The sequence below is a fragment of the Talpa europaea genome (assembly GCF_964194135.1).
Source record: "Talpa europaea genome assembly, chromosome: 6".
NCBI classification, from domain to species: Eukaryota; Metazoa; Chordata; class Mammalia; order Eulipotyphla; family Talpidae; genus Talpa; species Talpa europaea.
The window spans coordinates 55,762,459-55,776,303 of NC_140072.1; the positions used below are offsets into that span (position 1 = coordinate 55,762,459).

Sequence of the window (13,845 nt, forward strand, 5' to 3'; positions counted from 1 at the left end):
CCATATCCCAGCAGTCAGGCTGCTTGAGGTCTGCCCTTCCTCTCTGACTCACTGGAATCTCTTTGTCAGCCATCTGCTTGTCAATGGATGGAAACAAGGTGTAGCGTGAGCCCTGCCCAGGCAATTAACCAGGGAAAAGGGCTGGAGGTTTTTCTACTCTTCCCTAGAAAAGAGTTTTTGAGGGCTTTTCAACAAGGACCATTTTAAAGTCAGGAGTGCTTTTAATACTTGAAATGCTCATTTATCTCCGCATAGCACTTAAGATATTCCTTTAAAAGCTCCAGTTTATCATAGACAGAAGTTGCTTCTGTACCTTAAGAAACATTTTTATTTCCTTTAACTAACCTGAATTCTCTTTAAACACTTATCCCCCTCTCTTTTAGCAAGATCTAGGAGTTAAAATGCCTAATGCTTCCTCTAGCGCTCCTTTGTGTCTGCAGTCAATTCCTTGACCCTTTACCTAATAATAACCAGCTTAAGGTCTAAAATTTTACCAACAGTCTCCTCTTTTGTTTTTGTTTGTTTTAGGAAAAATAAAAGGAAAAAAACACCCCAAACTAAGCTATTTATGGCAACCTTTATATTCTCTAGAAAGGTGGCTACTAAGTTTACTTCTTGACCTCTGAAAATAAATGCATTAAGCCGTATGACCAGAATGGCAGACCAGTGTTGGTGTTGATATTGATCTAATATAAACATTTAACATGGCTCTTGGATCATTGTTTGAAAACCTTACATTAAATTTACATGGGGGGGAGGATTTAATACTAGAATAGTTGCATGAAGCAAAGACGCAAAGCTAGGAAATGTACAAAATCTTAGCTTTCTCTGAGCAACATATGCAGAGCTTTTTACTTTGTCATATCGAAAATAATTTCTAATAATGCAGACTTAATATGTTCAAATATTTGATTGATTGAAAAAGTGGTCAGGGAGTGGAAAAGTATATATATATATTTTATTTTATTATATCAAATTCCAGTAATTTTCACCTTAATTATGCTGAGACATGCATGGCTATTACCTAGATATTAAAAATGGATCCAATGTCAAGTTATATTTCACTCGATTTGAATTGGACCTTATGTTACAACAGCAATTCCCTGATTCTAGTTTGGTATCCTACAATTCTATCCAATTCTAGCATTATTTGGAGTTGGTGCAGACTCCCCAAACTAAGGGGTCAGTCTCACAAGGTATTCCTCTTTCAGATGTCAACTACAAGTCTCCGATATCTTTTTATTCCTAGCTTACCAAAGATTCAGGTGGTAAGCCCCTCTGAATTCAATAATTCTCTAGAAAAAACACAGAACTCGTGGAAGCTGCTGTATTTATGATTACACTTTTATTATAAAAGATGTAATTCAGGAGCAGTCAGATGAAAACAATGCATAAGACTGGATCCTGGGGAGGAGGGAGAAGATGTCCTCTCCTCATAGAACCCAGCTATGTAACCCTCCTAGCAGAGACGTATGTTCACTAATCAGGAAGATTCACAGAGCTTCAGTGTCCAGAGTTTTTACGTGGCATTTCATTACATAGGCGTATTGCATAAATAATTTGCCACATGATTGAAATCAATTTCTAGCCCCTCTCCCTTCCCTGGAGATTAGGGGTGGTGCTCAAAGTTCCAATCCTCTAATCACAGGCCTGGTCTTCCTGACTTGGACAACCCCTCTCTTAAAATCTTAAATCTAAGGGTCCCCCCTTGAGTCACCTTAACATAAACTTAGCTATGGTTTAAAGGAACTCATTACAAATAACTAAAGATACTCCTATTGCTCAGGAACTTCCAAAGGTATTTGAAACTTTATGCCAGGAGCTGGGGACAAAGAACAGATATATTTTTTATTATATCACAGACCTCAAGAGTATATTTGATTTAGCCCCACAGCTTTAAACAAGGGAAATATTATGACCTTCATTTTATAGCAGAAACATATGGCACTAAGAACTTATATGATTGGCCCAAGATCATAGAAGTAAATTCTAGGAAGGGCTAGAATTCCAGTTGCCTTAGCTAATGATATGTCCATTTTCTGTGGACAACTAATAAAACAGTGCAAAGACTGGGGAACAGGTCACTGTTGGTGAGTGCTCACTCATGTGCTCACAATTACAAGGTGCCACTCAAGCTCAGGGTGCAACAACAATGGGGTTTATTAACAAAGGGGTACTTAGGGAAGAAGGAAAAAGTGTCTAAGGCCACAAATGGCTGTCTGTCCTATCCCATATAGTGTCCACAATGTCCAGTAGTCCAAACTAAAGACTGCTCATGCTAGATAACATTGTCCTTTCATTGAGAGCCTGGAGCTGGTGTTCCACCACTTGGTGGACTAAGATCCAACTCATGGTGGCAGCTGTAGGTCATCACAGGTGGTGTTGCTGAGTGGCACCACAGCAGCAAGCAACACCTGTCCAAAGGATAGGCTGGCAGTGCCAGATGCTGGACCAGACAGCACCAGAGGCAATAGCACCAGGAGGCAGTGTTGGAGGATCAGTAACAGTGGAGAGCATCCAGGGGACAGGTCAACAGTGCCAGCCACAGGTCAGCCGTGCTGGTCAGCACCAGTCAGCAGGTGACGGTGCTAGAGAATAACCATCAGTGTTATAGCCCTTTGAGAGCAGACAGCCCTTTTAGAGACACCAGGCACAGGTTGATGCTACCATTTTACAGGAGATATCAGAGGCAGGGCTGGAGGCAGGAGATGCTGTCAGGTTGCCACTGAAACAGATATTCAATTCAAAGGTCAGTGAAGGTCTATGTCCTGACAAATCTGTTTGTGAAGGTCTGAATCCTGATGAATCTCTCTGTGAAGATCTTTCCAGGAGAAGGTCCCGATGAGTCTGTCTAAAACCATCTAATGAGTGGGTCCCAAGCCCTCCAATACCTCAGCTTATCTCCTTCAGAGTACCTGCCTTTCAAGCTGGATTGATTCATTTACAATTCCAGCTGTTTGATTGGTGCTGGTCAGCTCAAACGTGATTTGTCCATTTACAATCCTGACATTGTATTCAAAAGTGAAACACTGGCCAGCTAGCCAGACCCCACCTACCTTGAGGTTAGGCTGGCAATTATTGCTGCCATTTTAAATGTGTCACTGGAGCTTGGGGCTGGGCCACAGGCTGCACGTACTGTGGGCCCCCGCGCAGCTCCCACTAGAGCTGGCTTTCAGGAGCCACTGCCCTCCTACTTCAATTTGACTATGAGACTCAGTTTTCCTAGAAAATTGCTAAACCATTCATAAAATGTTTGAACTTTCTGTTCTCAGTTCGAAAAGTGTTGTATTGACTTAAAAAAGAAATCTAGCTCCTTTAACCTGGGTTTTACCATGTGCAACCTACCACAATCATTTCTCAGACTTTCAGCCTTTTTCATAGTATGGTATGACACATCTCCATCCTGCTTAAGAGTCTTGATAGTGACTCTTAGTATTTTCCTTTTAATGAGTCAGCATTTATTTTATATTGTACACTTACAAAACATTTTACAGTTTTAGATCAGGATTGTTATTGTCCTCATTGACTGGGGAAACTGAGGTAAAGAGCATTATCCAGAAACTTATACACTAATCAGCTATCATCATTAAAAAATATATATGTATACTCTACTGCTTTCCAAAAATTATTTGAGGCACTTTCAACAAGATCAGTTGGAAAAATAAAGATGTACAAAATAGAAAAAGTAAGAAAAGAAAGATAAGAATAGTCATAAGGATAATTAGAGAAGTAATGTAAAAATTTACTGATAGACATAGGGAAGAATATGCAATATACATTATACATGGTGAAGACTATACAAAGTATGTAGTTCTCTCAGAGTTCTCTCACATATTTTTAAAATGCAAAATCAATAGAAGCCCATTGCATAGTATCATGGACATTTACTTCCACCCAAATTTTATAGCCAAGCTAAAAATAGAATTTTGTGAACTTTGAGAGTACACTTTCTTTGTCATTTAAAAATCTGAAGTCATTATTTGCTCATTTCATTTTAGTTTATATTCATTACAATCAACATTATCCAAAGCTGTGCTATCCCATACTATAAGCCACTAGCCCCAAGTTGCTGTTTGAGTACTTGAACTGTAGTCAGAAGTGATATGTGTGACAAATGTAAAATACATACTATATTTTGGGTAGAAAATTCATGAATAAAATTTAAAATATTAAATTTGATGTTGAAATTAAAACATTTTAAGTATATTGTGTCAAACAAGATTTATTATTATTAATTTTTAAATTAACATTTTTATTCATTTTAATGTGTCTTTTTGAAATTCTGAAATTACCTGTGTGGCTCACTTTTCTATTTGGACAGTGCTTTTCTAGAGAATTCATTTTCAATGTTATGTTAAATGCCCTATAGAATCCTTCTGAATGTGAAATTTCAGATAGGCATAGCCTTGTGTATATGTTCATACAACAGAATAATTAGTGTTGAACGAACAGGTGGATAACATTAAATTCTTAAAAGCATAGTAAAAATATCAAGGATATAAAGTTACTACTTTAGAACATTAGTGCTTCTCATATCTCAGGAAGCCCATCCCTTTCATAGCAGATCCTCCACTTTCTTAGAGGTTATACACAAAGACACTGCTAATGGCTAGTTGGTAGGCTTCTTTTCACCATTGTTTTAAAATATATGTAATGAAATTGGCCCTAATTTTACAATATTGTGAAGCATTTGGGAACTTCAGAGGCACAAATATGACTGAACACAGGTCTACATACTTGTATAATTTTGTTGTCCCTCATTATATGGAAAAAATACTATGTATATAGAGGAACATGTGAAGTGAGTATTTGCAGACATTTTGAATGCAGGATATATATTGAAATAATAGATCAACAGACTTTAGAGAGACTATATTCTAACTGGTTCACTGACTTAACATTTTAGGCCTTAATTTTTTCATGTGAAAATCCTCAGTAATTATAAATATTCCTTTTAACTTTAGGATTCTAAATTGTCAACTCAAAGTCTGGGTCATCTTTGGGGTTTTTTTTTGGCTATTTTCTGTGGATTATTAAAGGAAAACTTCAATGTTATGTGCCATGACAGTGTTCTGCCATCTGTTACGGTCTTGGCTTCCCTTTACCCTTCTTCTGCAAAGAATCACATAATGCAAAGTAATTCTATTTAATTTAGCAGCTAATGTATTTGTGTCCATCATTTTTTTAAAAGATTTATTTATACATACAAGAACTGTGGTATAGGCCAGAGGTGGGGGGGGTGAGAGGATTCACCAGAGACAAAGTGGGGAGCAGAACAGCAGATTACACTGCTGAGGGGAGCAGCGGGTGAGTCAGGAGAGGTCTGCTGCACCATGTGGGTAGCTCTCTGGCTGGGGATTGAACTCATGGTAGCTCTCTGGCCAGGGATTGAACTCATACTGCAGGGACTGCAGATAGCTTCATAGGTTGTGTCTTAACCCCTTGTGCCACCAGGGAGGCCCTGTATCCATCATTTTGAAAAGTATTCCTTTTGACAAAGAAGAGCACTGTTTCTATAAGGCACCCAGTGCCCCTGACTCCATTCAATAGTAGGCACTTACATTGCCTCCTATTATTATTTTTTTTATCATCTCCTTTTAAATTTTGAACAGAATAGTTCTCTAGTTTGCCTTGCTAGATTCAACTAACTAATTTCATTAAAATGTTTACTGCTCCCTTTTATGGATTAGGCCAGACTTAGAGGTCAGTTTCTCTAGTTTTCTAAGTTTATTCCTCATAAGACATCTTCTCACTCCAGGCAAATGAGATGTGATTGACACCAGACACAGAAAATGCCTGGACTCTCAGTTCCCTCAGCGGCACAATATATTAGGAGAAGCTGAATGATGGCAACTGACCTCTTTACTTAGTAGCAGCAGCAAAGCGTCTTCATTCTTATGGCCATTTCCTAGTTTACAAGGGTTTCCTTCCTTATTAATTAGAAAGTCATGACTCTTTGTCCTAGTTTTCAGGTTTTTTTTTACTTTTTATATAATTTATTTATATATTTTTTATATCATTGCTCATTTTTGTACAATGTGTGCTTTCTCCCCTCAGGTGTAGTCCCTATAGAATTCCCACCACCAATTTACCTGTGCACCATCACCATAGTCCCTTGTGCTCTTCCCTCCCCTGTTTTGATTCCTCTCCCTCCCTCCCCCCTGCAGAATGTCTCTGGTTTATAGTTGCCTGTTAATTTTGTTTTTTATTCGTTGTTATTATTTTTCCCAGATCCCTGTATTTGGTTCCCCTATTTGGTTCCCCTATATTCCTCCTAAAAGTGAAGCAATCTGATGTTTTTGTTTTTCCTTCTGACTTATTTCACCTAGCAAAGTCCCTTCTAGCTCCATCCATGTTGCTGCAATTGGTGTGAGTTTATCTTTTTTGATTGCTGAATAGTATTCCATTGTGTATATATACCACATCTTCTTGATCCAGTCATCTATTTTTGGGCTTGGATTGTTTCCAAACAGATTTATAATTTTTCTCATGTTTAATTCTCCAAGCTCCTTTTGCTCTGAAAAACAATTGAGAACTGTTTGGACTAGTACTCGTTTGGCATCTGCCATCAGACTTTATTACTAGCTTTAATCAGAATTCCCTCATTCTCACAGAAACTGAGACAAATAAGAGCTAACTTATACTTTCCTCTGAACTTCTTGAGGTGGGACATCCAATGAGTTATATATTTAAAATATTTAAAAACAAAGAGTAATTTACATCACAGAATCATACTCTGGGTAGCATTTCTTTTCAGCCATACTTGTACAAGTATGTAGTCAGTTGAATCTGTAGAGATTCAGACCCCCACCCCTTATCTGTCTCCTTGATATCTCTCCTCTTAGTTCTTATTTCCCTATGTTCTGGCAGACCTTTCTCTGACCAGCAGGGCCTGGAGTGGATTCCCTGTGGAGTCCATCAACTCCTCTCTGTAATTAGCTTAGTGGAGCCACTGTGAAGTGATGCAAGAAGCCTTTAGCTTCCCTAGAGTCACACTTCGTAGTCTAGCACACTCCTTATCTGTTGCTCCAGGGAGCCAGATACCAGGAAACCATTATGTTAATACAGCAACAGCAGCTCTTATTTTTTCAATCCCACAAAAACCACATGTGACCTCACATGATCTTAAGATATAAACAAGTACCCAACATACTTTGGACTCTGGGATAGAGTTTTCTTTCTCACCTGACACTTTGGCCAAAAGCAACCACCTGATTCATTAAGTGAGGGCTGGTGATGCTCTCCTGTCTGTTGCCTACCTGGAAGTTCACTGGGACCAATAGTATATGATGTGATCCAGGGATCTTTGGTTAAAATTGTGTCGACTTATCTTTTCAACTTCCTCATATTTGAACAAGTTACTTTTCACCCACTGATTGTTATTTTACCTATTTGCCAGATGTACTAGTTTTGCTTTTCTGAAACAAATTTGACCCTATCACTCATCTTTCTTTGAAATTACTCTTATTCTGTGGACATTTTGCAAAGATTAAGAAGAAATAGTTTTATATTGTATTTCTCACAGCTTGATTTTGATAAACTCCCAAATTTCCTATCTAGAAACATAGATTACAGACTAAAGCAGTCATTTTGACTTCTGAAAGCCCTTTCTAACTCTGACTCTATCATGTAATTTATTTTAATTAGACTTCTGTACTCTTCATATAATGTATATTTCCTTTTCTTTTGTCCAAATGTAAATGCACCAAATAATTTTAAAGTATATATATTTTTTCTTTCCTCTCCAAGTGACAGAGTTAACTTTAAGATCAGTCCTTCAAGAAGCTAAAAACATTTTGAAATTAATGGAGCTACCTCCTTTTCCCCTTTGGTAGTTTTATTTCTTTATAATGTAAAGAGTATTAGAAATGTAAGTCTACACGGTATTTTTTTATTTTTCTTTTAATTTTTGGGGGTTACATTTTTGCTCTTCCATATGTGTATATGTTCCACTCACCCTACACCAAACCATCCATGCGAAAACCCCATCTGCTTCTCTCCCTCCACTTATGCCTCCCTCTCCCCCATAGGATATTTTTGAAAAATTAATGTTGTTTCAAAAATGATTGCCACGTCTCATAGATTTAAGTATGTTTGGGAATGTGAAGAAATGATTGATATGGTAAGTAAAATACGTTTTCTTGTGTGATTTGATTTTTTTCCTCCACACATGTATCTTCACTTAACAACTTTAAGTGGAGGAGTTAACTTTGTACCCCTCCTTTTAATTTTTTTAAATGGAAATATTGCTTTCATAAACTTCAGTTAGTTGAATTTCCTCATTAGAATTTGTTTACATTTGCAAATTTGATTTTGGATTTAGGCACTGATAGACCTGAGAGACCAAACCATGATTGGACAAGGGAAGGAAGAGCTGCTGGGGTTGCTGAGTTCTCTGTCTGGGTCAGTGCTGATAAGGGGCTCTCCTAACCTGAACAAGTTTTCCAAGTGGAAGCTTTCTTGCCAATCTCAATGAAACCTTGCCTCAGTTCCCAAGTAACATGAGGTAATCAAAGGCAGGATTTGGTTCTGCATTGAGTGGTGCCAGCACACCTGGATATTCTTCAGTTCTGAGGCCACTCTGTAGAACTCTAAGCTTTGGAAACTGGTGCTGGCACAGGCCACTTAGAGACAAAAACCTACTACAGTACGTGGAATCCAAAGACAAGACCAGAAAGGGATTTGTTCATTGTGCCCCGTATATCTGTTGGCTCTACTAGGCCACAGTTACATACATATACTTCTGTGTGATATCAAAAGAAGGTTTTCATTTGGGATCTAAAGAGTGGCAGTTGCATGTACATATGTTTGATTTGTGCATGTCTCACTGTGTTACAACAGACTGTGTATTTCTTTCCACCCCCACCCCCCATTTGTTGTTTTCTTCCTTTCTTTTGATCACCCAGCATCTGGGAATTTAAATGTGCCATCCAATTCCAGTTGCCTGTGATGCCAAATTTTGAGCTTGTTACATCTTTTGTCTTTAGAGAAATTATAAGTAACTCAGCATCACTGAATAATATTAGGATATGGGTGTATTCTTCTATTTCCTTTTCTTTGATTATAAAAGTAATCTATAGTCATTTTAAAATGTTATGAAATATAAAGAATGAAACTCTTCCTTTGTCTTCCTCTCTGTAGTAGCCTGTTTTAACACTGAGTGCTTACTGCCATGTCTTAAACATATTATAAAGTTTATATATTTAAAATCAAACTACATACAAGTTTTCATTTTATTTTTTTAAATGTGTACTTTTTCTCATACTATATCAAAGAAACTGGAGAGGATAATACCTAAGTGAAATGTCAGCAGGAGAAAAACAAATACCAATAGATTCATTTATATATGGAATATAAAGAATAAAAACAGGTCAGACAAAACCAAACCAGTAACAAATCCTTGACATCTGACTGCAAAACTGAGGTAACCAGAAAGGGAGAGTGGCAGGGTGGAAGCAGGGGATAGGGGCCCAATGGAGCATGGTGGAGGATTACTGGTGCTTTCATGGTAGACATGTGGAAATATATATTTGTAGAGGTTTAAGTCTATAACCCCTAAAGCAATGATGTAAAGCAACTTACTCTCAGTAAACATAATTAGAGGAGGAAAAATCCTGACTCTTGGAAAACAATCTTTTTAAAGATATATTGAGTCACAAAATTACAGGAGGTCTATTTTATGCATTTATTGAATTTTAAAAATAATATAAATGAAAATTGCTGTGCTCTGGGTAATATATTAGTGATTAGCCATATTAACTTCACTTAAATGAAGCATTTAAATATTTGCCTGTAAATAAATTTGCAATGCCAACTCATTAACTTATCAATCAATGTAGCTGAATTTCTTTCATGTTTTGCCCTGCTTATAACAGTATTTCTTAACCTTTGTTTGGTGGCCAGCCCTCTGAGAATTCAGAAAAAACTATGAATCTTCTTCCCAAATAGATGCATATTCACACAAAAAACTAACTGATAATGGAGGCTATAATCAATTGTTGTGTACTTTATTTTAGGGAAGTCATGAATTCCTAGAGCCTGCTTATTCATATTCAGGTTAACAACCCCTTACCTATTACAATCCCAAGATTTTCATGGCAGTGAAGATTATGTGTGATTAATAGGTTTTGCTATTTGTGTATTTGTTGAGCATCTGCTATTTTGAACACTTGTGGGTTCCTGTGATATGGTCCTTATTCTTTAGGAATTTACTGTCTACAGGGGAAGACAAGAATTATGTACATAAAGTAATGAGAAAAAAATACAAATATACAGTAATTAGACCTGTCCAGAAGTTGTATATGAAAAGTAACCTCTTTACTTTGTTTTACCTTGATGCTATTGTCATTCTCTAATTCTCTGATTTATATAAGGGAAAAGCAAATCTAAAAGGCCACCAAATCCTTTGGGAACCCAAAACATTCAATGTGTCATAAAATGAGGTCTATAAAGTAAGACTCTGAAAACTAAATATATATCACATCCAGATTCCTGAGCAGTTTCATCAGTATCATCCATTATTCCCAGGGAGCATGCCCAAAAAAGCAGATGAAGAATGTGCAGCCGGCTCACAAGTATTCACCCCATGTATCACAGGGCAGCTCTGTTGAGCTGGCATATGTAGGCTAGTTGAGCACTGTGATAGTTGTTGCATGTCACTAAAGCAGGGTTCCTACAAACAGAGAGGACTTCATTTATATTTTATTACTAAGTAACATTGCTTTACAACACTGATTCAGGAGAATAGGTTCATACCTGGAGAGGAATTTAGTACTTCACATGATACAGCGTACAGTCATACAGGAACAATAATGATAATATACCATCCTTGGATGAAGTCAGCAAGCATGAAAAACTTATTTAAGCTGACCACCTGACAATCAAGACTGTTCAAAACAGTGGCTGTGGCTATAATTTAAAGAATTGCTTTCTACAGGACCATGGTATGGGAAAGTTGTACATTTGACTTGAACAGTTATCACCCATATGCAAGGTTATCACAGATAATGGCTATGGTAAGATATGGGGCATGGATTATGTCAAGCTTTCTATTAACATAGTTCTCATCAAGTATTTGTATAGTTTTAGAATTTGGCTCTTAAAATCTTGATTACTTGGGCTACACACATATGATAGAATTAATTTATAAATAGCATTTCAAGTTTCTTTTCAAAAGAAAGAGAAACTGTAGTGCTGCTAACCATGCTACATAGTTTTCTTTTTTCCCACTTATTGGCATCATTTTAATTAGAAATGTCTAAAATAAGAATATTTTGTGTGCAGTTGTATAATACACTTGTGCTACATTTTAATTTAAAAAATTAATTTATTTAATAAATTTCATTTCACATATTTCCATAATCCCTACAACCTAACTTGTTGGCTTTATTTTTTAAGGTAGTACAAGGACTTTTTGAAAACCTGTTATTTCTATGGACCTGCTAGATGGAAAACAATGCTGAAAGAACAGAAATTGCTATCTTTATTCACACATTATCATTTGAATCTATCCAGCTACTAGTTGTTAGAACCAGTTATCCAGACTTATGTACAAATCTTGATAGATTTTATTTAATTTCTGAAGAAAAAATGCAATGCCAACTCTTAAATTTCTTAAACTCATTCCTAGAGAAAAATGTAATAAATTAGAAGAAAAACATTTCTTTTCATACTTGCTTTGAGTAGACACTGGAGTTGTTTTACCATAAGCAGATTAATGTTAAATGCCCATCACACTTTCGCTTCACAGAGACAATTAAAGACAGTAACTGTCCAGCTTTTGAATCGTGTGTGTGTGTGTGTGTGTGTGTGTGCGTGTGCGTGTGTGTAGGGTGCTTAAGCAAGACCTTTTGATTTCATAATAAGGAGGGCTTAGGGACAATAAAACTTGACATTCTTAACTGTTACAAGTATTTGTCCCTATAGTCCTGTTCTATTATCTTCTTGTTAATGATGTAGAAGCCAGAGTCATAAACCAAGCATGTACCCAAGGTGCTACTGTAAATTGCAAATAGCATCCATGTGGTCTCTTCCACCTAAGACTAAATTGGGGTAGAGGGAAGAGACAAAAGAATTTTTGAGAGTGATATTGAAGTCAAGGACAAAGAATATGCCAGAAGGATGGTCATGTGCAAACGTTCCCTGTTTCTGCGGTGAGATTTATCTAGATGAGCCTTTTCATCTCTTCAAACATTCCTTTGCTCAAGAGCCAAATGTTGGATTGGGGCAGCCTCTGCTGCTGGTAGTGTGTGTGTGTGTGTGTGTGTGTGTGTACACACATGTGCGACAATGCGCCCATGAGATAATACGAATAATCAGTGAGGGAATAATTAATGATGTGGCAGGGAATATTTTTTGATAAATGCTTGGGGAATGAGGTGACAGGCGTGAAATTAGAAAATTCCTTCAGAGATCTAAAATATAAATAGCTTTCGGAACTGAAAAGAGTTTCACAGCTGAAGATTTTATTGTGTTGAGAGGAAAAACTTTTTTCTCTCCCCCACTCCCTCCTCCTTTGCAAGTTGTTTGTCCATTCACAAAACAAATACTCTGAAGCCCAGCGCGGCTCATGGGAATAAATTTCAGGTCGAATTAGTACAGTTTCCTTGCTGTCAGGATGCTGGAATTAATGGTGTTTTGATGACACGAATTTTGAAGGGCAAACAAAGAAGCTGAAGGGAGAAAGACATGACTCCTTAGAAGCTTGGTCCTCCTCTCCCCCAGCCTCTCTTGTCTTCCCTGTCATCCGTCTGCCAATCTCCCTGTCCATGGTTAGTTAAAGGCGCTTTTTATCCTCTTTTCTTTCCCACAGAGTTTGCCAGATCCGGCCCGGTGCCTGGGTTCCAGGAGGACACGCTGCAGTTGGCCTTCATCGACTTGAGACAAGTAGGTCTTTGTGTTTTTGTTTTTTGTTTTTCTTTTAAGATGTGTGACTGAAGACCATCAGGTCTTAAGGAAAAGGGGAGGGAAGGGGGATTGGCGTTGGCGATTCACACTGGAGACCTAAGGGTTTTTCCCTGTGTTTGAGGCCACCTCTTTTATTTAGCTATCTGGGATCCTTAGCTATGGTGGAGTTAAAGGTTTTGTGGGTAGAAGGGAAGGCAGGAGGTGGGAGGAGGGACTCAGAGAGTAGAGGGACTCAAGTGACCCTCAAGTGATGTGACCCATTGTGCTATAGTTGGCTTCTGCAGACACAGCAAAAAGATAACTCAGCAAACCCATGCTAAGCAGGTGCATTGATGCAGAGACTGCCTGCCTGGAGAACTTTTGTTTGTAGATAATGAGGGCAGCAGCATTTAAGAAAAATGAAATATTTTACGTTCTGGGTTTTAGTTTGGTTTGCTGACTTTTTTCTGTTGCCTTAAGTTTCCCATCCTCTCCTTTGTAGAATGTGATCAGCCATGAGTGACTAAGTGGTCCTTTTAGAAGATGGTTAGTAAAGGCCCTGACCAGTCATGCTAACCTGACATGCATCCTTGTTAAAGTAGTGATGAAAGCTTAGATGTACCTGAGCTTTGCCAGCCCATTGTATAGAAAGAGTAGTTCTATATGGCTGCATCTTGCAGAGTGAATTGAGTGGGTTGGTAAGCCTTGGTGGTTTGGGTATAGAGGAGCTGCCTGGGTGGGGGCCGAAAGAGGGAGAGTTAACTGGGCTCTGTCATCTCTTCACTCTGAAGATGGATGGGGTTGGATAGAAAGTGTGAATGAATCAATGACTGATGCTTCTTTCCTATTAAAACAATCTTTTTTTTTTTTGTCTGTTTTAAAAAGGGGGCTGGCTTTGTTTCTCCTGCCATAATGATGCAGTGCCTCTTGTCTTCAGAGCTGACATAGTTTGCATTCTGA

The 13,845-nt window shown here is 37.8% G+C and overlaps 1 protein-coding gene across 2 annotated transcripts in view; it reads left to right on the forward strand.

Annotated features, from left to right (window-relative positions):
- The window catches only part of EXOC6B (exocyst complex component 6B), a gene marked incomplete at both ends in the record, with an annotated part of 577,226 nt that overhangs the window by 414,401 nt on the left and 148,980 nt on the right, over positions 1-13,845 (forward strand). For both annotated transcript variants that reach the window (XM_084235083.1, XM_084235084.1), the window contains one exon: positions 12,812-12,885. In XM_084235083.1, the coding sequence (XP_084091209.1) occupies positions 12,812-12,885 (74 nt within the window). The remainder of the gene's footprint in view (positions 1-12,811; positions 12,886-13,845) is intronic.